Source organism: Mustelus asterias, chromosome 16 (assembly GCF_964213995.1).
Source record: "Mustelus asterias chromosome 16, sMusAst1.hap1.1, whole genome shotgun sequence".
In the NCBI taxonomy this organism is placed as follows: domain Eukaryota; kingdom Metazoa; phylum Chordata; class Chondrichthyes; order Carcharhiniformes; family Triakidae; genus Mustelus; species Mustelus asterias.
The window spans coordinates 50,387,761-50,412,432 of record NC_135816.1 but is presented as its reverse complement, the minus strand read 5'-3'; the positions used below and the strand labels follow the sequence as shown (position 1 = coordinate 50,412,432).

General features: G+C 43.8%; 1 protein-coding gene across 8 annotated transcripts in view; it reads right to left on the bottom strand.

Moving 5' to 3' along the window:
- Positions 1 to 5,108: 5,108 nt before the first annotated feature.
- slc26a2 (solute carrier family 26 member 2) overlaps positions 5,109 to 24,672 on the bottom strand; it is a 44,556-nt gene continuing 24,992 nt past the window's right edge. For 6 of the 8 annotated variants that reach the window (XM_078231095.1, XM_078231099.1, XM_078231098.1 and 3 more), the window contains 2 exons: positions 17,171 to 17,797; positions 5,109 to 15,034 (listed from right to left, as the gene is read on the bottom strand). In XM_078231095.1, the coding sequence (XP_078087221.1) occupies positions 13,505 to 15,034; positions 17,171 to 17,797 (2,157 nt within the window). In that variant the 3' untranslated portion in view covers positions 5,109 to 13,504. Of the gene's footprint in view, positions 15,035 to 17,170; positions 17,798 to 19,302; positions 19,321 to 24,672 lie in introns of those variants that run through there. The other 2 variants (XR_013499786.1, XM_078231102.1) reach the window with 2 other exon arrangements.

The following is a 24,672-nucleotide window of genomic DNA, read 5'->3' as shown; positions in this document are numbered from 1 at the left end:
GGTTTAAGTCTCTGAGGAATATTACTTAAATTGGAATTAAGAGGGCTAGATAGCAGTTAAGAATTTTATCTTGCCATGTTTAAAGATTTCAATTGGTAAAATTTAAGCTAATTCATTTTGTTATAGTTAAACCGTATTGTTAAAGTTTGTTTTGATAAAAGTTTCCTCGTGGGTCAATGGAATCACACCGAGGGTGGAACATCTTTTCCTCATACTAATGCCAAAATCAAAAAATAATTGGGTCCAGTCTAACTTTATAATCTACCTTGGGGCTTCTGATCTGGTCCCTAACATTTTAAAAGGATTATTTTTCTTTGACGTGGTTCTAAGTAGGTGTTTGTTTGTTTCTGTAACTGATTGCCTAGTTGAAAGAATTTAACTTTGCTTTAAGTTTATTTATTCCAGGATAGTGTGTGTTTGAGTTATGTTTTGCTCACCAATTAAAATCCTTCCCATTGCTACCACGCATCTCCTGATGTCTGTCCCAAGTGGAGGCTGAGTGATTGGCTCTGGAGGAAACATCGATGGAAAGTGGAGCAGACATGTAAAACGTATTCATTAGTCACAACTAAGCTTACATTAACACTGCAATGAAGTTACAGTGAAAATCCCCTAGTCACCACACTCCCGTTCGGGTACACTGAGGGAGAACTAAGCATGGCCAATGAACCTAACCAGCACATCTTTCAGACTGTGGGAGGAAAACCAGAGCACCCGGAGGAAACTCACGTAGACACAGGGAGAACATGCAGACTCTGCACAGACAGTGACCTAAGCTGGAAATTGAATCTGGGTCCCTGGTGCTGTGAGGCAGCAGTGCTAGCCACTGTGCCACCGTGATGCCCACTGTGGGTCGTACAACTGGGCCAATGTTCCAGTAAATGGAGGCAGGCCTTGATTGCCCACCTCCACCGCCACCTCGAGCCTTCCTCCAGCACAAGGCGAATACATTTGTAAAATTTACTCTTAAATCAATCATGATATGGGAGGTATGTTGCCTCCCGGAGGCCAGGGTCCGTGACATCTCCGACCGTGTCTTCAGGATTCTAAAGGGGGAGGGGGAACAGTCACAAGTCGTGGTGCACGTCGGCACCAAAGACATAGGTAAGAGAGGGGACGGGGATTTAAAACAGGAATTCAGGGAGCAAGGGTGGAAGCTGAGAGCCAGGACAAAACAGGTTGTTGCCGGTGCCACGGGATAGCGAGTTGAGGAACAGGGAGAGAGTGCAGCTAAACACATGGATGCAGGGATGGTGTAGGAGGGAGGGTTTCAGCTATGTGGATAATTGGAACACTTTCTGGGGAAGGTGGGACCTGTACCAACAGGACGGGGTGCACCTGAACCAGAGGGGCACCAATATCCTGGGAGGGAAATTTGCTATGGCTCTTCGGGGGGGTTTAAGCTAATTTGTCAGGGGGATGGGAAAAGGAGTTGTAGTCCGGAGGTCAGTGAGTGTAGTGAGGTACTGGGAAGGGTATCATGGTCAAAGGTGGGTACCAGCAGACAAGAAGGTGGGTTGAAGTGTGTCTACTTCAATGCAAGGAGCATCCGAAATAAGGTAGGTGAACTTGGGGCGTGGATTGGCACTTGGGACTACGATGTTGTGGCCATTACGGAGACATGGGTAGAACAAGGACAGGAATGGTTGTTGGAAGTTCCGGGGTATGGATGTTTCAGTAAGTGTAGGGTAGCTGGTAAAAGAGGTGGAGGAGTGGCACTGTTAATCAAGGAGAGTGTAACGGCTGCAGAAAGGCATTTCGAAGGGGATCTGCCTACAGAGGTAATATGGGCTGAGGTTAGGAATAGGGAAGGAGCGGTCACGTTGTTAGGAGTTTACTATAGGCCCCCAAATAGTAATAGAGATGTGGAGCAAGAAATTGCTAAGAAGATTATGGATAGGTGTGGAGGTGACAGGGTAGTTGGCATGGGGGACTTTAACCTTCCAAATATTGATTGGAACCTTTATAGGTCGAATAGTTCAGATGGGGCAGTTTTTATGCAGTGTGTGCAGGAGGGGTTCCTGACACAATATATGGATAAGCCGACAAGAGGTGGGGCCACATTGGATTTGGTAATGGGAAATGAACCGGGCCAAGTGTTGGATTTGGTTGTGGGAGAGCACTTTGGAGATAGTGACCACAATTCGGTGTCTTTTGTTATTGCAATGGAGAGGGAGAGGGCCATATGGTAGGGCATAGTTTACAATTGGGGGAGAGGTAATTATGATGCAATCAGGCGGGAATTAGGAAGCATAGGATGGGAACAAAAATTGTCAGGCAAAGGCACTAATGATAAGTGGAACTTTTTCAAGGAACAAATACTGCGTGTCCTTGATAGGTATGTCCCTGCCAGGCAGAGAGGAAATGGCCGAGTGAGGGAACCATGGTTCACAAAAGAGGTGGAATGTCTTGTCAAGAGGAAGAAGGAAGCGTATGTTAGGTTGAGAAAACAAGGTTCAGATGGCTCGATGGAGGGTTACAAGTTAGCAAGAAATGAGCTGAAAAAGGGGCTTAGGAGAGCTCGGAGGGAGCATGAGAAGTCCTTGGCGGGTCGAATCAAGGAAAACCCCAAGGCTTTTTACTCTTATGTGAGGAATAAAAGAATGACCAGGGTGAGGCTGGGGCCGGTCAAGGACGGCAGTGGGAATTTGTGCATGGAATCAGAAGAGATAGGAGAGGTGATGAATGAATACTTTTCTTCGGTGTTCACCAAGGAGAGGGGCCATGTTGTTGAGGAAGAGAGGGTGTCACAGGCTGATAGGCTGGAGGAAGTAGATGTTCGGAGGGAAGGTGTACTAGCAATTTTGAATAAACTGAAGGTTGATAAGTCCCCTGGGCCTGATGAAATATATCCTAGGATTCTTTGGGAGGCAAGGGATGAGATAGCAGAGCCTTTGGCTTTGATCTTTGCGTCCTCACTGTCCACGGGGGTGGTGCCAGAGGACTGGAGAGTGGCGAATGTGGTTCCTCTGTTTAAGAAAGGGAATAGAAATGACCCTGGTAATTATAGACCGGTTAGTCTTACTTCGGTGGTCGGTACGTTGATGGAAAAGGTCCTTAGGGATAGGATTTACGACCATTTAGAAAGATGCAGCTTAATCCGGGATAGCACGGATTTGTGAAGGGCCTCACAAATTTGATAGAATTTTTTGAGGAGGTAACTAAGTATATAGATGAAGGTAGTACAGTTGATGTCATATACATGGATTTTAGTAAGGCGTTTGATAAAGTCCCCCACGGTCGGCTTATGAGGAAAGTAAGGATGTGTGGGATAGAGGGAAGTTTGGCCGATTGGATAGGTAACTGGCTATCTAACAGAAGACAGAAGGTGGTGGTGGATGGAAAATTTTTGGACTGGAAACCGGTTACCAGCGGAGTGCCACAGGGATCAGTGCTTGGTCCTCTGCTATTTGTCATTTTCATAAATGACTTGGAGGAGGGGGCTGAAGGGTGGATCAGTAAATTTGCTGATGACACCAAGATTGGTGGAGTAGTGGATGAGGTGGAGGGCTGTTGTAGGCTGCAAAGAGATATAGATAGGATGCAGAGCTGGGCTGAAAAATGGCAAATGGAGTTTAACCCTGACAAATGCGAGGTGATTCATTTTGGTAGGACAAATTTAAATGTGGATTACAGGTTCAAAGGTAGGGTTCTGAAGAATGTGGAGGAACAGAGAGATCTTGGGGTTCATATCCATAGATCTCTGAAGGTTGCCACTCAAGTGGATAGAGCCGTGAAGAAGGCCTATAGTGTGTTGGCGTACATTAACAGGGGGTTTGAGTTTAAGAGCCGTGGGGTTATGCTGCAACTGTACAGGACCTTGGTGAGACCACATTTGGAATATTGTGTGCAGTTCTGGTCACCTCACTACAAGAAGGATGTGGAGACATTGGAAAGAGTGCAAAGGAGATTAACCAGGATGCTGCCTGGTTTGGAGGGTAGGCCTTATGAGGAAAGGTTGAGGGAACTTGGGCTTTTCTCTTTGGAGCGGAGGAGGTTGAGAGGAGACTTGATAGGGGTTTATAAGGTGATGAGGGGGATAGATAGAGTGAACGTTCAAAGACTATTTCCTCGGGTGAATGGAGCGGTAACTAGGTGGCATAACTATAGGGTTCATGGTGGGAGATATAGGAAGGATGTCTGAGGTAGGTTTTTTACTCAGAGAGTGGTTGGGGTGTGGAATGGACTGCCTGCAGGGATAGTGGAGTCAGAAACTTTAGGAACATTTAAGAAGCTATTGGATAGGCACATGGAGTACTTCGGGATGATAGGGAGGAAATAGCTTGATCTGGGTTTCAGACAAAGCTCGGCACAACATCGTGGGCCGAAGGGCCTATTCTGTGCTGTACTGTTCTATGTTCTATGTTTATATAAAGAACATGTTTACAGAGTCAGAGGTTTCCTGACGCAATCTTCCCTCCTCCATGTAAATCTTGCCAGTTAAATTCTAACTTTCACATTACCCAAAACATTGGAGTCAATGACACTGAGGGTTATTTCAGTGAGATTGTAAATCTTTAATCTCACCAGATAAAATGATCAGATGAGTTAAATTAAACTCAATTGAAAGATAATGAAGTCATGACAATACTTGTTACAATGTCCTACAATTAAAATATCTCCTAGTCAGTGAGAGAGCATCACCCCAATTAAAAGCCCACCCAGGGCCATTGGCAAGATGCAAGTTCATCATTTCAGAAGCTACACAGTTTAGTGGAGCAGATAATGACCTTTCCTCTCTGGGACCTTGCCCCAAATCAGGCAGAGCTCAATTTGACAGCTCGAAGTATGCCATGTAATGCCTAGAAAGGTCTGTTGGGCAATGGGTTTGAGTTGTATCAATCCATTTCCTTGAATCATGAGCCTATAGCACAAACTCGTGTTAATCTGGCCCCAACAGTAGTGTTGCTCACTTAATATAAAAGGTGGTTAGCGTGGAAAATGTTCACATTGATGTAGAAGGGAGTGCTTTCTTAAATTGGCCCATGAACTTCACAGCAGCTCTATTCCAATTGTCAAAAGTGAGAATTATTTTCAGCTTTTGATCATTATTATAAAGAATATTCCTAAACAATAAAGCAAATATTAATAAAGAAAAAACAAATCAGTATCATAATACATTTTTTATTTAATTAGGTCAATGGAATGTAATCAAACTAATCAAAGTAACAATAAAACATTTATAAATAATTAACAATCCTCTATCAAATATTCTTTACAAAACATTAAGTTGGTAAGATATTTGACGATAAAAAAGACTTATTTACAAAGTATTTTGACCGTATGAATGAATACAAGCATGTTGTAAAGCAAAATCTCTCTCCCTTTTGATTGAGCCATACTAACACTGGGCTGAATCTTGTGCCCTTTAAAAAGAAAGGGAGGAGCAGGACCATTTCCAGGTGCAGATCTTACACTGATTGTGTGGGAGATCTTTCTGGAGGTGGCCAATTGTTTGGTTGTGCAGTGCCCAATTTACATTGGTGGACTTGATCCCCAGGCTAAAGGCCCAGTGGATCTGCAAGCTTGGGAGGATAGCAGCCCCACTGCATGATGGGGCTTGTGAGGGCTCTTCCATCTTCAAGTGTGCTCTGAAGAGGTATTCAACTGAATAAAATAAACAGGTGACCATAGCTGGTAGGCCGCTCCTGTGGCAGGGAAATTGTGCTACAACAGTCGCCTGCTCAGAACTGTGGCTTCTGAGAGTGGAGGTATGGATGGCTTAACAACAGAAGGCCTTGCAGGGCCACCAGGCCAGCCACTACAAGCTTCCTCTGGAGAATCACTTCAACGAATCCAATTGACCCACAAATGGGCAGTTAACTGTTCAAATTGATTATCTGCCACTGCCTTGTGGAAAGCCATTGCTGGTGATGACCTGTCTCTGGCAAGGTCGCCCAGAGGCAGGAATGCCTTCAAGCATATCCCCAAGGGGCCTGGAAGGTTTCAGCCATTGTGCACAGTCATATTGTTAGTCATGGTCCAATTTGTAATGAAAAGCAAAGAGTAGCCTTGAGAGTTTTCAATTAAATTCACTCTGCCTTGAACAATGCCATAAGAAATTTTCTGGTAGATTTAAAACCTATTGTAAACATTTAACTTATATTGTGCTTAATGCTAAAGTTCAATATATTATCTGACAGAGATTCTTCAGAACATTTAGGCAGGATATGAGGCAACTAGAACTTTGTACTTGGACAAACCTTGGCTTGCAAAATTTCAGTCTGATGCCTGTGAATACAAAAAGTGTTTAACTTTTAACTGAAAATTCATTACACCTTCCCGTTGATACATACACACCAGTGCAGTGCTGTGCTCAAAATCATCCCACAAGGTCTCATTCTTAATGCATTTAAAAACAACAAACCTTACAATTAAGTTTCCATGCAACTTCATTCAATTTGTATTGAAACTATCAATAACACAGGACTATTTTATACACATCACATGTTATAATTTGATACAAACACAGGATTCTGATGTTAAAAACATTTCAGTAATACATCTTAAGGACTGCATCATTCACAGGGGATGTTACAAATAAACATTCAAAAGGTTTGAAACCAAGCTATGATTAAAGAGCCCCATTTCAAATCCAGTTGTTTGATTTTTTTCTGCAAACATGGTTCAAACCCTTGGGCGTAGGGACCTTTTTTAAAAAACAGTTCTGCATTAATTTTGTTGAACATCAAAAAGTATACAAATGAAGTTTCAAGCACATCTTCAGATGAATCAACATTAGGCACCGAATAACAAAGATATTGATAAAAGAATTAGCCCGTTCCTTCAATTCTACAACAACAAAAATAGGATCCATAGAATCCCTACAATAAAGGAGGCCATTCAGCCCATCAAGGCTGTACTGACCACATTCCACCCAGGCCCTATTCCCCTAACCCCACACATTTACCCAGCTAGTCCCCCTGAGACTAAGGGATAATTTAGCATGATCGATCAACCTAACCCGCACATCTTTCGAGTGTTGGAGGAAACCCACACAGACACGGGGAGAATGTGCAGACTCTGCACAGTGACCCGAGGCCGGAATTGAACCCGGCACACTGGCGCTGTGAGGCGGCAATGCTAACCACTGTACCACCATCCTGCCCCATAGAATCATTACAGTGCAGAAGGAGAACATTTGGCCCATCGAGTCTGCACAGACCACAATCCCACCCAGGCCCTATGCCCGTATCACCAAGTATCTACCCTGCTAGCCCCCTTGACACCAAGGGGCAATTTAGCATGACCAATCAACCTAACCCGCACCTCTTTTGGACTGTGGGAGGAAACCGGAGCAGCTGGAGGAAACCCACATGGACACGGGAAGAATGTGCAGACTCTGCACAGACAGTGACCCAAGGCTGGAATTGAACCCGTGTCCCTGGCACTGTGAGGCAGCAGTGTTGACCACTGTGCCACCGTTTCACCCCTAATTCTAATAAGGTACATTAAAGGCATGCCCTCATGGAGACTGGAAACTGAATTAATGGGGGGATATCTCCCGTCCTGTCTGCCACGGGAATTATAGCGGATGGGGGGGCGGGGCGGGTGGGGGGGGAGGGGGGAGACCTCACAAAGGTCCATTGACCTCGAGCGGGATTCTCCAGTTCTGGGGCGAGCGTGGCTGGAGGATCCCACCCAATGAGTTTGGTACTTAGCTTGATAAAATATGCCAAACACAAAGTAATGGAACGGACTAATGTTAAAAAGAATGCAAATCTGTAGCTGACAATGGGAGGGGACATACTGGTCCTTGGCACAGCGAGTAACGGTGGTAAACCAGAGTAAACAAGATTATATAACACCATGAGCTGGCAATCTGAACTAGCCAAAAGTCAAAAAGCAAGAGTCTACTAAACAAAACAGCAGGGATAATTAATGCTAAGTATAGGTTATCTCCTGAAAAGAAAACAAAAATCAATGAATAGGAGAACAAAAGGCAATAAAATAAGAAAATGTTTCTTTAAAATGGATATATATTTATTCATCTCTTGCTATAAAGACTGCATTTCTAAATCTCAAACATTAAACACATTCAAAACTTCAATTATTCAGTTTGTTGTTAATTTGGAAAATATATTCCATGAATTATCAAAATTAGCTGCGTGAACTATATCCCAAAATCACTGGCAACCTTACACCATCAAAAACATCTTTGAGAAAGTAGACAGAAAATTCCTCTCTACCACTTCAAATTTGTAATCTTTAGCCAATTTAGGAAAAACTTTGAAACTATGATTTCCCCATTCAAAAATAAATATTGCAAATTGGGTATAGAATTAAGCAGTATTCACAGTAACGGTACAGTACATTTTAATATTAATACTTTAGCACTATGCACACACAAATGTCATTTTTCCCACTGATAGATTGGGAGGAAAGCAGTAGGTATTGATTATTACAACAGAAGCAGTTTTACAATATCATAAGGCATTATCGTCTTTATTCAGGAGGCACACAGCAAATACAACAAAATATTTGCAACCAGGCTGTAGGCAATATAAAAATATTGCATCTTTCAAAAAATTTCTATTGATCAGTGTTATGGGTATCAAACTTAAATAGTCAATTCCTTCTAAGGTCAACTGCACTCCTTCAATTCGTTTCTTGTGCACTGCCAACTCCCTTTGCCTGACCATTATGTTGTCAGCTGTCTAGGCCTTAAACTCTGAATTCCCCTCCCTAAACATCTTAACTCCTATTCCGCCTTTAACATGCTCCATAAAACCCAATTCTTCGACGAAGCTTTCGACCACCCATAATCTAATCTCTCCTTTGACTTTTGTTTTGCTGTTGTTTGACTGCACTCCTGTGAAGCACGCTGCAATGTTTTAATCCATTCTGGAGGCTACACAAATGAAAGTTGTTGTTGAAAAATCAACTAGAATATTTCTCGCATTGTTATTAGCCAAACGTAATTCAATCAAAATTGGCTGCAGATGAAGATGAAAGTGAGTAAAATGTTGCGTGAAATGTAGCTCTTGGTTTTGCAATGTAAAATGTAACAATGAGTCAAGTCTTTTTTTCCAGAATACTTTACAATTTGGAGCATCTCCGTGTGCTTGTACAATCTGTAGAATAATATTTTTGCCTGAGAAACTACTGAGGTTGGCAATCTAAATTTCTGGTATATTATGTTTCTTGGGAATCCCTGAACTTAACTGAATCACAAATAGAAAGAGCAGCATCAAGAGTGTAGAATTGTGTTTTTTTAAAAACTAAATATACAATACAAACTTTTAAAAAAGAAACACTGGCCTGAATTCTACAACCTCATCCACGGCTGGGATTCTCCCGCCCTGCTGCAGTGAATGGAATTTTGACTGATCACCAAATTCTCTGTTCTCGCTGGCAGCAGTGGCGGGATGAACGAGATCGGAGAATCTCGGCCATTATAAAGTATGCATCTGACAAAGTAGCAGTCACTTATTCCAGTTCTCTGCTTGCTCCACCATCACATTGGGGTGTTGAATCTCAAAACGTCAGCATGCAGGCACCATGAACCTACCCAATCCTAAATGGGATTGCTAAATGATCTCTTCGCAGGAGCAGAGACAAGCTGTTTGTGCCATTTCTCCTCACAACGGTGTTATGTTGTACCTTGGCCTAAAAATTCAAGGTTGCTAAGTGTGATAACGTAGCTTGAACTATTTGATATTCAAAATAAAAATAAGGCCTTATATCATTATAAATGAGACTGTATGCAGCTTCAAGGTAATGAAAATCATCATGGAGGAAACAGAAAGGGAAGAAAAATAGGAACAGACAGGGAAAAGCAAAAGGCTCAGCAGGGAAACCTGTTCTGCCTTGAAATGCACACCTCTGATGATCTGCCAGCTCATTGCAAATGGCAAAGTGTCAGGGAAAACATGTCAAAAGTAAAGGAGAAAAGATGCTGTATGACAGTAAAAGCCAAAACTGGAAGTTTTCATAAAGGCAAATGAGCAATTTGCAGTAAGGACTGCAATTAATAAACACAAGAATAAACAATTAAATGGATTGAAATATTCATAATCAGTTTGGGTGATAAATATATAGAAATTTATGCTATTTTTTAAATGAATGCTTTAACTATGTCACATTGCACAATTTAAAAGTTCATAGTCACAATGGGTTACCTTAGTTGTGCCAATCACTTCTCTTTAAAAAACATGAACGAGCTCTAGCAGCTCCTTTCACCACGGATACAAATCACGGTATGGACACCAAATCTCACGAGCAGCCAAAAATGGGATTTGCACCAGCGTGATCTCAGCTTGAGATCTTCCACACCTCTCCACTGGTGGCATGATCAGGTTCATGCTCAGAAATGGAGTGAACTTGATTTCCATCAATTTAATGAGCTATAATTTAATGGCTTTATGCCGTAGCTTCCACCCATGACGCATCCTCCTCCCCGCTCCCCCCCGCTCTCCCCCCCCCCCCCCCCCCCCATCCCACCCTGACGCGAATCACTACTGGTTTTCAAAAGAGAAAACCAATTGTGATGGCCATGTTGGGGGGTTGGGGTGGGGGGGGGGGGGGGCAGAAGTGCCTGGAGACCCGGGTTGAGGGAGAAGGTTGAGCATTGTCCCAGGCACCCACTGTGCCCTCAGGCAGTGCCAAGTGGGCAGTGTCAACAGGGCTCTGGCAAGAGGCTTAACCCTCCTCCATTGGAGAGGGGGGTTGGTTTCCCTTATGTGTGGTGGAAGGGGAGAGCCCCAGTGCCTGCAGGGAGAGGGGAGAGTGTGATGGCTGTGAAGGGGTTGGGTGCCCACGATACTGCCCTGGTGGGGGGGTGTCACCTGGATGCTTTTGGGAGTGCTCTTCCTTGTCCATGGAGTGGGGGGGGGTGGATTTAGGGAAATTCTATTTTAAATGCAGGTTGAAGTGTCCTTTAAAGATGTTGCCTCAATTTCTATGGAGCAGGCTTGATCAGGCGCATCAGAGTGACGCCATAAACCATGCCCCCAGACGTTTGTGCACTAAATGCCAGAAAACCTGGTCTGAAAACTTGGCTGTGCTTCTGGAGAGAAGCCTGACACTTGGACAAATTTTGGGAAAATTCCACCCTGTTTACATATTGAAATGTAGAATATAAAAAAAAGGCTGCAAAATGGAACAAATGGACATCTTGTTTTCTGTCCACATCTGTCAAACAACTTGAATTTAAATTGTGTAAAAATCTAAAACAGATTTCCCAATCAGACCGTATAGGCTATTTCGAAACAGTGAGTACCCTCATTTTGTCAGTGTTTTACTTTAACAAAGGCAATTACTAAAAAGAATCACCATTTTCCAGATACCTTCACAAATCCAAAAATTGATATTTATCTAGAACTATGCAGAGGCGTAGGAAGGAATATTTTTGAAACATACACACAATTTTAACTGAAAAAGAATCAAAAGCTCTTATCCTTGTAAAAAAGGAATTTTCGAATGCCACAAGTGCACTTATAAGGTAGGATATGTCATCCGAACTCATGCAACCTCCAATAAAAATAAGCAGTTATGCAAAGTTATGGTCTCTGTTTTGTCATAATTTGCAATATGGAAGTTCTCTGCACTCGATAAGAGGTTCAGATTTCAGATGTTTGTCTAGGCCCCTTACAATGAGTTTCTGTGCTGTGTATTAGCATTTGAGTCTATTGTTTCGAGCAATGGGAGTACTTCCATGCTGTCAATGCTACTTACTGTTGGATTAATTCACCAGCTAAGCTGTCTGGCTCTTTCACATTGCTTTACAATGAAAATGTTTAAATGTAGCAGCTTGATTATCCTTCATAACACCCATCATTAGTGCAGAACTAATTACTGTTCAAGGCACATTGCAGAAAGACTACTGCATTTGCAAACTGAACTACAGCTCCCCATTGTTGGTGGAATTATACACATCAAAACAAAAATCAATAGATTAAACCAGATTTTTCAATTAAAAACCCAATGGAATGAGAGGAAAACTAACAAGTAAAAATAATGAAGTAATTCTTCTATAATTTTCTAAATGGAATCTAATGATTTACAAGTTATTGGAATACTACAAAAATATATACATTATAAAGCATGGTCCTTTACATTATAGGGTATATTTAGTAACCATCTCTTCAAGTTAGCCTGCAGACTTAGTTAGTCAGTAATAAAGAACTAAGTATTTTAATGAAAGGCGTATTCTTAATGCTAGGATCATGATGGACTGAATTTGCGACTGTACTTAAAAGTAAATTTTATTATATAAAGTCACTAGTGGGTTTCCAAAGTTAAAATTGAATGTCTTCTTGGTTTAACTTTAACAAAAATAAAACAAAATAAATGACTAATGTAGTCATCCCACTGGTTAGGTCAGTAAAGCATCGAGTTGCCTGCGCATCATCCAGAATGTGCAGTGTTTGGTTTCGGGGTCAGCTGTGCCAAAGTATGGCGATCTGTGCCAGCGCAAATCATTTGGCACTAGCATTCCTGGGCTAAGGAGGGGAGATGACATCAAGTCAGTCAGGTCGCCTTCACTTTATTGCTTTACGGCAGAATGTACGTGTGACTATAAACTGGAAATCAGGCTCAGCTCTGCACTGTTCCAAAGTCGATGTCAAGCTGACACTCAGGCACCACAAAAGGAAAAAACAGCAGCAAGGGCGAGGTGGGAAATAAAAGATATCTCACCAAGAGTTAGCACCTTTTCTTTAGATGGGAGGGAAATGAAGAGATCAGGAGTGAAACATGGAAGAAAAGTTCAGAATAAATTACAAATTTATACATTTCCATTTTCTATTTTTAAAAAAAAGAATCATTTATCTCCAAAACAACTGCTGTCTTTGATCTATGCCAGCACAGAGACACCACAGCATATATTTCTTTTATCTTGACACATTTTCCCTGTTGATGCATGGTAAAAGTAGTTGTAATTACATTTGTTTCTGTGCCTGGAATTCACAATTAAAAGACTAAAACCGAGAATCCCTAAAAACTATGTAAAATTGAAACTGCGCCCCGAAGTTAAACACTTGCGAGTATGATAAAAGGCATAAGCACATTTGAGTTGAAAAGCAAAATACAGTTTAAGCAGTACTCCATCATTAGCCTGCTTGAAAAGGGCAGATCTATTTATTTCAGTCTGCTTGACATTGACTATGGACAAGGAAGGCGTTTTTTCATATTATCTTTCTCAAAACTCACTTGTCAACTCAGCAGCCTCCAGAAAAACATGGCTAACAACCGGTTCAAAAATTAAACTTCACCAATGTTAAGCATTTAAGAACCAGAAGCCTCCCCTGAAAAGAAAAATGAATTTAATTTAAACAAATACTATTAAATATTATTGCTTAGAAATCTCTGCATTTTCTAATCCCGTCTCATAATAAGCATCCTGACCAGAAATATACAGAAGCACACGTGAAAACAAACATTTTGCAGCTGCCAGTAAAATATCAGGTGAAGAAATTATTTCAGGTTGCTTTGAAACTACATGTTCAAGTTTCTCAAGCTAACAATGCTGGGCAGTATTCCTGTATTTGGTCACAGTCGAACATTAACAGAAGTTGTTTGCTTCCCAATCACCATTCTTTTGGCGTACATTTGAAGCAAACATGACTGCATCATGAACACTGTAAAATACCAATGTGTGGATGTCACCATTTTCAAAATAGCCTCCGTTGTGAAGACTATCAATAACTGACGCATTACAGTTTGACAGAAGAACTTGGATTCCAATCTGTTTGTAATCTTTATAGACTTCCTTCACTGTCGCTATACCTGCCATATCCAGGAATTGAATGACTGAGAAATCAATGATAACTGTATGGAATTCAAACTCTTGCTTGGAGAGCTGCACCGTAACCTCAGTCTTCACGGAAGTGCAAGAATTCACCGTCGCCTTCTGTTTCATTTCCCGGATTATTTTCCTTTCTGCTTTTTTCCTCGCTACGATTATGAGAGTTGGGTTAACTCCTGTCTGTTTGTAGAGGTATTTTTTGAAGAACTCTTTGTTTGCGTAGTACAACGGGGCCTCAAATCTAAATATTTTGACACCAGACAAATTTTGAAGATTCTTATATCTTCCCACATCTTCGTAAATTTCTGTCCCCTCCAGATGGCCGAGCAGAGCGGCTCTTGGCACTTGCGTTCGTGCAATGACACAGATCACAGAAAAGCTAACCCCAATTAACAGTCCTAACTCTGTGCTGACTAAGGCTGAAGATAACATTGTGACAAACCATATGACAGTGTCCACCTTGCTCACCTTCCACATTCTGGGCAACTCAATAAATTTTCTCAAAGCACCGCGGAGATTCACAATGGTTATGACACCCAATACACACTTTTGAAGAGAGTAGAAAAGAGGTGCAATCACAAGAAGCACAAGGAGAAGCACTAAAGCAGTCACTATACTTGAGAATTGGGTCCGGCAACCCGTGGACTCTTTCACGAGGGATTTGGCAAGAGCAGCACTGGTTGTGAAGCAATGAAAAAATGCCGGTATAATGTTACAGGTCCCAATGGCAAACATTTCTTGATTGGCTCTCACCAGATACCCATGCTTCTTGGCAAACATCTCTGAAAGAGAAACGGTAATTGCAAAACCGATTATAGAAATTGGCAGGGCATCTGCGGCAATTCGAGGTATCAAGCTCCAGTCTGGTGGGGCGGGGGCCATAAATCCAGTGGGAATGTTTCCAGCAATGGTAGAATTAAACTTGGTACTCAAGTGTCCGTAATGAGAGACCAGAGTAGCTAAGACTACAACCAGAAGCTCGCCTGGAATCGGTACTTTCAACTTGGATTTATAGCATTCATTTATTTCTTTTAAAGGCACTAGCACCAGAAGGCACACCAGGCTGGTGACTAGATCGCAGATGTTAGTAGTGTGGATATTTTTGAAGATGTAAACCCAGGTTTTCACAAGTGAACCGGGACCATGGGCGCGTGGAATGCTGATCCCCAGAAGGTACTTAACTTGTGAGGTGAGTATAGTGAACGATGCTCCAGTGGCAAATCCGCTAAGTAAGGAGTCAGACAGGTACACTGATATAAAGCCCACTTGGAAGATGCCCATGGCCACCTGCAAACAATGTGAAGAAAACCACTGTAAATAACACAAAGGTCAGAGAGATAGAAATTGTTGACTGACTATGTTCACGTGGTGGTTGACACTTAATCCCCTTTAGTTTTGCACATGTTGCATTCTTCAAAAGTCTTAACATAACAATTAAATTAAATAACCAAGCAAGATATGTTGTTAAAACCTTGTTATTCAAGTGTATAAATGAAAAGCAAGTAGATGCTGGAAATGAACAAGAAGAAGAAAATGTTGCAAGTGCTCAGAGATCAATTAATATTTGGAAAAAAGATGAGTTGGCACTTCAGGTCTGCACCCTCTATCAGAAATTATTGAACTGGACTGGTCTTCTAATAAGAGTCAAAGAAATTGAGTTTATTTATTAACGTCACAAGTAGGCCTACATTAACACTGCGATGAAGTTACTGTGAAAATTCCCGAGTCGTCACACTCCAGTGCCTGTTCGGGTACACGGAGGGAGAATTCAGCATAGCCAATGCACCTAACCAGCACGTCTTTCAGACTGTAGGAGAAAACCAGAGCATCCAGAGGAAACCCATGCAGACACGGGGAGAACATATAGACTCCGCACAGACAGGGACGCAAGCTGGGAATCGAACCCAGGCCCCTGATGTGATCTTTGTGAAGCAATAATGCATTGAAATTTCCCTGACATATGGAATTGTGGCTATAATTAGGACAACTAGGCAAGCCCTTTATTTGACTGCATTGGACTTCACATTCTTAACTTCCGAAACACTATTATTTCTGTCTGGCACCAGAGCATTACAGCGACAAGTACTAGGCCATCATTTATTGTGATACCTTGAACTGAGATTTAAGTCATATAAGATAACAATGTTCTAGTGGCTTTTTCTACAAATCATGAGATAGATTTAGAAAAATAAAATGATGAATGGAATTAACGGCAATCAATATTTCAGGTATCCTGTAACTGTCTTTTAGGTGGCCCTTATTTGGATTGGCCTATGTGACTCCAGCCCTGCACAGTCCCAAACTAACATGGTTGACTCTTAAATGCTTGAACAAGCCATTCAGTTGTACCAAAGGAAACTCGTTACAAGCAATAAATGTTGGCCCTGTCAACAGTGCTTACATTCCATAGAATTCCTACAGTATAGGAGGCCATTTTGTCCATCAAGTCTTCAGCAACTCTCCAAAAGAGTATCGTACTCAGCCCCTAGCCCCGCAACCCCCCACCCCCCAGTGACCATATCCTTGTAACCCTGTGCATTTACCATGCTAAACCACCTAAACTACACATCTTAGGACACTAAGGGGCAATTAAGCGTGGCCAAGCAACCCAACCTGCACATATTTAGAGTGTGGGAGGAAATCGAAGCCCCTTCTTCAGGTGAGTGGGAATTCTGTTCACAAACAGGGCATATAAAGACACAAACTCAATTTACAGAACAATGGTTGGAATGCGAATACTTACAGCTAATCAAGTCTTTAAGATACAAACAATGTGAGTGGAGAGAGCATTAAGACAGGTTAAAGAGATGTGTATTGTCTCCAGACAGGACAGCCAGTGAGATTCTGCAAGTCCAGGCAAGCTGTGGGGATTACAGATAGTGTGACATGAACCCAATATCCCAGTTGAGGCCGTCCTCATGTGTGCGGAACTTGGCTATCAGTTTCTGCTCAGCGACTCTGCGCCATCGTGTGTCGTGAAGGCCGCCTTGGAGAACGCTTACCCGAATATCAGAGGCCGAACATTATTCTGTAAATTGAGTTTGTGTCTTTATATGCCCTGTTTGTGAACAGAATTCCCACTCACCTGAAGAAGGGGCTTAAGGCTCCGAAAGCTTATGGTTTTTGCTACCAAATAAACCTGCTGGACTTTAACCTGGTGTTGTTAAACTTCTTACTGAGAGAGAAGAGAGCCAGTATTGAGAGTCTGGATGACCCTTCATCAGAGCTCTGATGAAAGCTCATCCTGACTCGAAATGTTTGCTCTATTCTCTCTTCACAGATGCTATCAGACCTGCTGAGATTAATCAACAGAATGGGTTCATTATGAATCTCAGATTGCCCTCACTGAGAAACTTCCGGGTTTGTAAATTCATCACTGCATTGATTCAGGATTTAAAATGGTTGGCTAAGTGTTCACCTTACCTGATAGACCCCAGCCATAAAAGTCAATGTTGAGCCAATGCGAATGGCAAAACAACTTCGACCACATAGACCAGCAGACTGATTGAACATTTCTGATTGGGAAGTGCTATTACCATCATCATAGATGTCAAACCCAGCCAACTGTAGTTCCCGATCCACCACCTGACCAATCATTAGGCAAAGCACACCAAAGATACCAACTGAAATGTGCTTTGATGTTCCCATCAGGAAGTAGATGATGCAGGCAAAGAATGAGGTGTACAGCCCATATATTGGCTCCTGCCCTGCGAGCAATGAATAGGCTATTGACTGTGGAACGAGTAGGATGCCCACTAACAGACCGGACATAATATCACCCAAAATCCATTCTTTCCATTTGTATTTTGGAAACCATCGTATGGCAGGAAAGAAGTCAACAAAGAAGTCTTTTGCTCTGGTTGGGGTGCAAGAACAACACTTTTTCAGCCTTTTCACCGCAATCTTCTTCACATCTAACGTATTCTTTTCTTGCTCTTCTAAAATAATGGGAGAATATTTCCTGTTCTTCAAAGCAGGAGAGGCCATGGTACTGAGTGCCAACATGCCATCAGCATTGTTAGCTTCTGTGGAAGCCATCCTGCAATCCGTCTAAACAAACAGAAGAAGCTGGTCAGTCATGATTACAATAACTGATGTAGTAAATGACATTTGTAGCAAGATCAAGCATTTTGAATGACTTTACCAATATTGTATCCTAGATCAACTAGACCAAACAAGTTTGAATCATTTATAAAGGAAACCGTGTCCCTTAGAATTATTTAGCTTATCTCAACTAGCCTGCTTATCCCTGCAACCAAAAAAGGAGCAAATGACGTGGCTCAGTTGGTAGCACTCGCACCTCTGAAACTCAAGATTCCGGGTTCAAGACCCACTCCAGGGCTTGAGTGCATTGAAAAACAAAATCAAAGCTGACACTCCGGAGCAGTAGAGGGAGCACTGCACTGCTGAAGGTGCTATCCTTTGACGTTAAACCAAGGATCCACTTGCCTGTTTGGTAGGCTGTAAAAGGTCCCATGGCCCATCTTCAAAGAAGAGCAGGGGAATTATCCCTCATGTCCTGATTGATATATTTCCCTCAAATCAACATCACAAAGCAGATTGTCTAGTCATTATCACGTGGTCAAGTACATTTGTAAAGTTGACAGAATACAGATGTTAGTCTGTTATGCAGACATAACAGAAGCAGAATGGATGCATGAATGTGGTGACAAATAAATTTCTATCCTTTGACTAGAGCAAACACGGTGATTTGCAATATGCCCCAAGACACTCAATATCCCCCCCACTCTGTTGGAGTCCACAGGCATACAATTCGCCTGAAGTGGGGCTCAGCTATGCATTGTTAACGAGGCGGAGCTACATTTAAACATTCCCTCTGCACTCACGCTCAGTTAAGCCAAGATGATGGCTGCAAGAAGACCAGCTCAATGTTTCCAGGAGGCAGATCCCAACAGGATGCAGTGGAGGAGAGGTGGACCACTAGATTTGATAGAAGTGCTAGAGCTAGCCAGGCTAAGCCCCACCTGAGATGAAACGGCAGCTACAGTCATTGCCAGGAGCCTGACAAAGTATCCAATGTCAGAGAAAAAAATGAATGACCTCATGTCTCCTCCTGGCATCAATCCTCTCTGTCACTCCTGGAATGTCACCATTAATACACTCCCTGCCACTTATCAGCCGCCCAACACCTGACCCTCACAGACCTCAACCCTCACCCACCCATCTCCCCCCATCCACCCTCATCCGCGCAATGTGGCCAGAAAATTGCCCCAATAATGCATATAATACTTTTTAAAAATTATGATAAACACTTCAGGTACAGCATATATAACCACAAATCTACAAATTATTACAATCCTTTGGTCATTGCCACCACAGAAAATACGATCCCAACACAAGTTTTACTTTACCATATTTCTTCACCCCAAATTCCTGAAACAAACCTCATGAAATTGCTTGAATAAACAAATCTTGAAAATCATTTAGGAACAATTTAAAAATCTGACAATTAACAGTGGGAGGGAAAAACAAAGCAGTAAATGAATGACAGTCTCCCGTGCTTTCTTTGCTCTGAAGTTATCTAATTTCCTCACCTTACAACAGTCTCCAGTTTGTGAATGCCGAGCAGGAGTCAGTGAGAAGCGTCTATTTATCGAGCAGAATTTCACAATACAGTCCCCATTTCCCAGTACTCACTTGTTAAAGGGTATTTAAATGTTGCAGCATTCCATTCCTGGAGTTGCTGTTTATTTTGCAACAATGCGAAATTTAGAAAAAAAAACAAGTGCAAATTACAGCCAAGTTCCTGAGATGCCAAATATTGGGCCAGAACTTCCATGGAGTATCCATCACAGTCGGATTGCATCTCTGCTCCTATTTCCTTAGATTGAAACACAGCCATACCTTTCTTACCTAATCTCCCAACTTGGGCCGGGTGAGGAAGTGCAGCAGAGAGGGAGAGATTCGCGAGAGGAGTGCTGCGGGTAAGCGCTGTTATTTTTAACTTACTTTTTCGTGGGTTTTTTCTTTAAAAATATCTAAACCCGGAAGTGGTCGCGCAGGGAGGTCTGGGAGAGAGAGATTTTTTTTTTCCCCAATAAATTGGAACAGAGAGGAATCCCGATACTCTACACTTGTAGAGTATCCCACCCTCCCTCCTCCTCTAACCTAAAAAAAAAGACCCAGTGAGAGCAGGGCTTTGGAGAAAACAGGAGGAGGAAAGGTAAGTTTAAAATTTTCATTCACTTTTTTTTTTCCCTGTGTGTTTAAAGGGGCAATTATGAGTGTGAGGCCAGTATGTTGTTCCCAATGTAGGATGTGGGAGGTCCTGGAGGCTCCTAGCCTCCCGGACGACCATATCTGTGCTGGGTGTGTTGAGCTGCGGTTCCTAAGGGACCATGTTAGGGAACTGGAATTGCAGCTCGAGGACCTTCGCCGGGTTAGGGATAGTGAGGAGGTCATTGACAGGAGCTATCAGCAGGTGGTCACACCGGGACCACGGGAAGAGGGTAACTGGGTAACAGTGAGGAAAGAGAAAGCTCAGTTGATGGTGAGCACCCCGGTGGATGTGCCCCTTAATAATAAGTACTCCTGTCTGAGTACTACTGGGGTGGACAGCCCACCTGGGGGAAGCAGCGGTGGCAGTGTCTCTGGAGCTGAGCCTGGCCCAGTAGTGCAAAAGGGTAAGGAAAGGAGGGTAGTGCTAATTGGGGACTCTACAGTGAGGGGGTCAGATAGGCGTTTTTGCGGACACAGACGGGACTCTCGGATGGTGGTTTGTCTCCCTGGTGCAGGGGTCCGGGATGTCTCTGGTCGAGTCCCAGAAATCCTGAAGGGGGAGGGAGAGGAGCCGAAGGTCGTGATGCATATAGGTACTGCTGACATAGGTAGGAAGAGGGAAGGGGTCATGAAAAGAGAATATAGGGAGTTAGGTAGACAGCTGAGAAAGAGGAATGCAAAGGTAGTAATCTCGGGATTGCTGCCTGTGCCGCGGGAGAGTGAGAACAGGAATCGGTGGAGAATGAATGCATGGCTGAGGGACTGGAGCAAGGGACAAGGATTTGGGTACTTGGATCATTGGGACCTCTTTAGGGGCAGGTGTGACCTGTTTAAAAAAGACGGGTGGCACTTGAATCCCAGGGGGACCAATATCCTGGCGGGAAGGTTGGCTAAGGCTACTGGAGAGACTTTAAACTAGAAAGGTTGGGGGGAGGGAATCGAAATGAGGGGACTGAGAGCGAGGAGGTTAGCTCGCAAATAGATAAGAAATGTAAACAGGGTAAGAGGGAGGTTAGACGAGTGATGGAGAAGAGAAGTGCTCAGGCTGAAGGTCTGAGATGTGTCTATTTTAATGCCAGGAGTGTAGTGAATAAAGTGGATGAGCTTAGAGCGTGGATTGCTGCTTCGAATTGTGATGTGGTGGCCATTACGGAGACTTGGATGTCTCAGGGACAGGACTGGGTGCTTCAGGTGCCAGGTTTTAGATGTTTCAGGAAGGACAGGGAGGGAGGCAAGAGAGGGGGGGGGGAGTGGCACTGTTGATCAGGGATAGTGTCACGGCTGTAGAGAAGGTGGACGCCGTGGAGGGAATGACTACGGAGTCTCTGTGGGTGGAGGTTAGGAACAGGAAGGGGTCGGTAACGTTGCTGGGTGTTTTCTATAGGCCGCCCAATAGTAACAGAGATGTTGAGGAGCAGATGGGGAAACAGATCCTGGAGAGATGTAGGAATAACAGAGTTGTCATGATGGGAGATTTTAATTTCCCAAACATAGATTGGAATATCCCTAGGGCTAGGGGTTTGGATGGAGAGGAGTTTGTTAGGTGTGTCCAGGAGAGTTTCCTGACACAGTATGTGGATAAGCCTACTAGAGGAGAGGCTGTACTTGATCTGGTGCTGGCTAATGAACCTGGACAGGTGGAGGATCTCTCGGTGGGTGAGCATCTTGGGGATAGCGATCATAATTCTATCTCCTTCACGATAGCATTGGAAAGAGATAGGATCAGGCAGGCTAGGAAAGTGTTTCTCTGGAGTAAAGGGAAATACAGTGTCATCAGGGAGGAAATTAGACGGGTAAATTGGAAGGAGGCATTCTTGGGGAAAAGTACCGAAGGAAAGTGGAGGATTTTCAAGGAATGTTTGTCTGGAGCTCTGCATGACAACGTTCCGATGAGACAGGGGGGTGTTGGTAGGGTACGGGAACCGTGGTGCACGAAGGTTGTGATGAACCTGGTGAATAAGAAAAGAGAGGCATACAGAAGGTTCAGAGAGCTAGGAGGTGTTAAGGATTTAGAGGAGTATACGGGATGTAGGAAGGAGCTTAAGAAGGAAATTAGGAGAGCGAGAAGGGGTCATGAGAAGGCCTTGGCGGGTAAGATTAAGGAGAATCCCAAGGCTTTCTACAAATATGTCAAGAGTAAAAGGATGAGATGTGAAGGCATAGGACCCTTAAAAGGTGAAGGGAGAAAAGTTTGTGCGGAACCGTTAGAAATGGCGGAGCTGCTCAATGAATACTTTACCTCGGTATTCACGGTGGAAAGGGATCTGGGTGGTTGTACTGCTGGTTTGCGGTGGACAGAAAGGATCGAGCATGTGGACATAAAGAAAGAGGATGTGTTGGAACTATTGAATGGCATCAAGGTTGGTAAGTCGCCGGGACCGGATGGGATGTACCCCAGGTTACTGTGGGAGGCGAGGGAGGAGATTGCGGAGCCTTTGGCGATGATCTTTGCATCGTCGATGGAGACGGGAGAGGTTCCGGAGGATTGGAGGATTGCAGATGTGGTCCCTATATTCAAGAAAGGGAACAGGGACAGCCCGGGAAATTACCGACCGGTGAGTCTAACCTCAGTGGTTGGTAAGTTGATGGAGAGGATCCTGAGAGACAGGATTTATGATCATCTAGAGAAGTTTAGTATGATCAAAAGTAGTCAGCACGGCTTTGTCAAGGGCAGGTCGTGCCTTACGAGCCTGGTTGAGTTCTTTGAAAATGTGACCAAACACATTGACGAAGGAAGAGCGGTGGATGTGGTCTATATGGACTTCAGCAAGGCATTCGATAAGGTCCCCCATGCAAGACTTCTTGAGAAAGTGAGAGGGCATGGGATCCAAGGGGCTGTTGCCTTGTGGATCCAGAACTGGCTTGCCTGCAGAAGGCAGAGAGTGGCTGTGGAGGGGTCTTTCTCTGCATGGAGGTCAGTGACCAGTGGAGTGCCCCAGGGATCTGTTCTGGGACCCTTGCTGTTTGTCATTTTCATAAATGACCTGGATGAGGAAGTGGAGGGATGGGTTGGTAAGTTTGCTGACGACACCAAGGTAGGTGGTGTTGTGGATAGTTTGGAGGGATGTCAGAAGTTGCAGCGAGACATAGATAGAATGCAAGACTGGGCGGAGAAGTGGCAGATGGACTTCAACCCGGATAAGTGTGTGGTGATCCATTTTGGCAGATCCAATGGGATGAAGCAGCAGTATAATATGAAGGGTACCATTCTTAGCAGTGTAGAGGATCAGAAGGACCTTGGGGTCCGGGTCCATAGGACTCTTAAATCGGCCTCGCAGGTGGAGGATGCGGTCAAGAAGGCGTACGGCGTACTGGCCTTCATTAATCGAGGGATTGAGTTTCGGAGTCGGGAGATAATGCTGCAGCTTTATAGGACCCTGGTTAGACCCCACTTGGAGTACTGCGCGCAGTTCTGGTCACCTCATTACAGGAAAGATGTTGAAGCCATTGAAAGGGTGCAGAGGAGATTTACAAGGATGTTGCCTGGATTGGGGGGCATGCCTTATGAGGATAGGTTGAGGGAGCTTGGTCTCTTCTCCCTGGAGAGACGAAGGATGAGAGGTGACCTGATAGAGGTTTACAAGATGTTGAGAGGTCTGGATAGGGTAGACTCTCAGAGGCTATTTCCAAGGGCTGAAATGGTTGCTACGAGAGGACACAGGTTTAAGGTGCTGGGGGGTAGGTACAGAGGAGATGTCAGGGGTAAGTTTTTCACTCAGAGGGTGGTGGGTGAGTGGAATCGGCTGACGTCGGTGGTGGTGGAGGCAAACTCGTTGGGGTCTTTTAAGAGACTTCTGGATGAGTACATGGGATTTAATGGGATTGAGGGCTATAGATAGGCCTAGAGGTGGGGATGTGATCGGCGCAACTTGTGGGCCGAAGGGCCTGTTTGTGCTGTGGCTTTCTATGTTCTATGTTCTAAGTGTAGTTCAGTGGGTTCCAGGGCGGCACGGTAGCATAGTGGTTAGCACTGCTGCTTCACAGCTCCAGGGTCCCGGGTTCGATTCCCGGCTCGGGTCACTGTCTGTGTGGAGTTTGCACATTCTCCTCGTGTCTGCGTGGGTTTCCTCCGGGTGCTCCGGTTTCCTCCCACAGTCCAAAGATGTGCAGGTTAGGTTGATTGGCCAGGTTAAAAAATTGCCCCTTAGAGTCCTGGGATGTGTAGGTTAGAGGGATTAGTGCGTAAAATATGTGGGGGTGGGGCCTGGGTGGGATTGTGGTCGGTGCGGACTCGATGGGCCGAATGGCCTCCTTCTGCACTGTAGGGTTTCTATGATTTCTAGTGTCCTTCAGTCAAGTGGAGGAAGGTTTTTAAAAGTTTATTTATTAGTGTCACAAGTAGGTTTACATTAACATTGCAATGAAGTTACTGTGAAAATACCCTGTTGTCACTCTCCGGCGCCTGTTCAGATACACTGAGGGAGAATTTAGCATGGCCCAATACACTTAACCAGCACGTTTTTCGGACTGTGGGAGGTAACCGGAGGAAACCCATTCAGACACGGGGAGAACATGCAAACTCTGCACAGACAGTGACCCAAGCTGGGAACTGAACCTGAGTCCCTGGCGCTGTGAGGCAGCAGTGTTAACCACTGTGCCGTCCAAATATGGAGGTGGGTGGGTCGGTGGGTGAGGGTCAGGTGTTGGGAGGCTGAGAAGAGTCGGGGAAAGTAAAAATATATCCC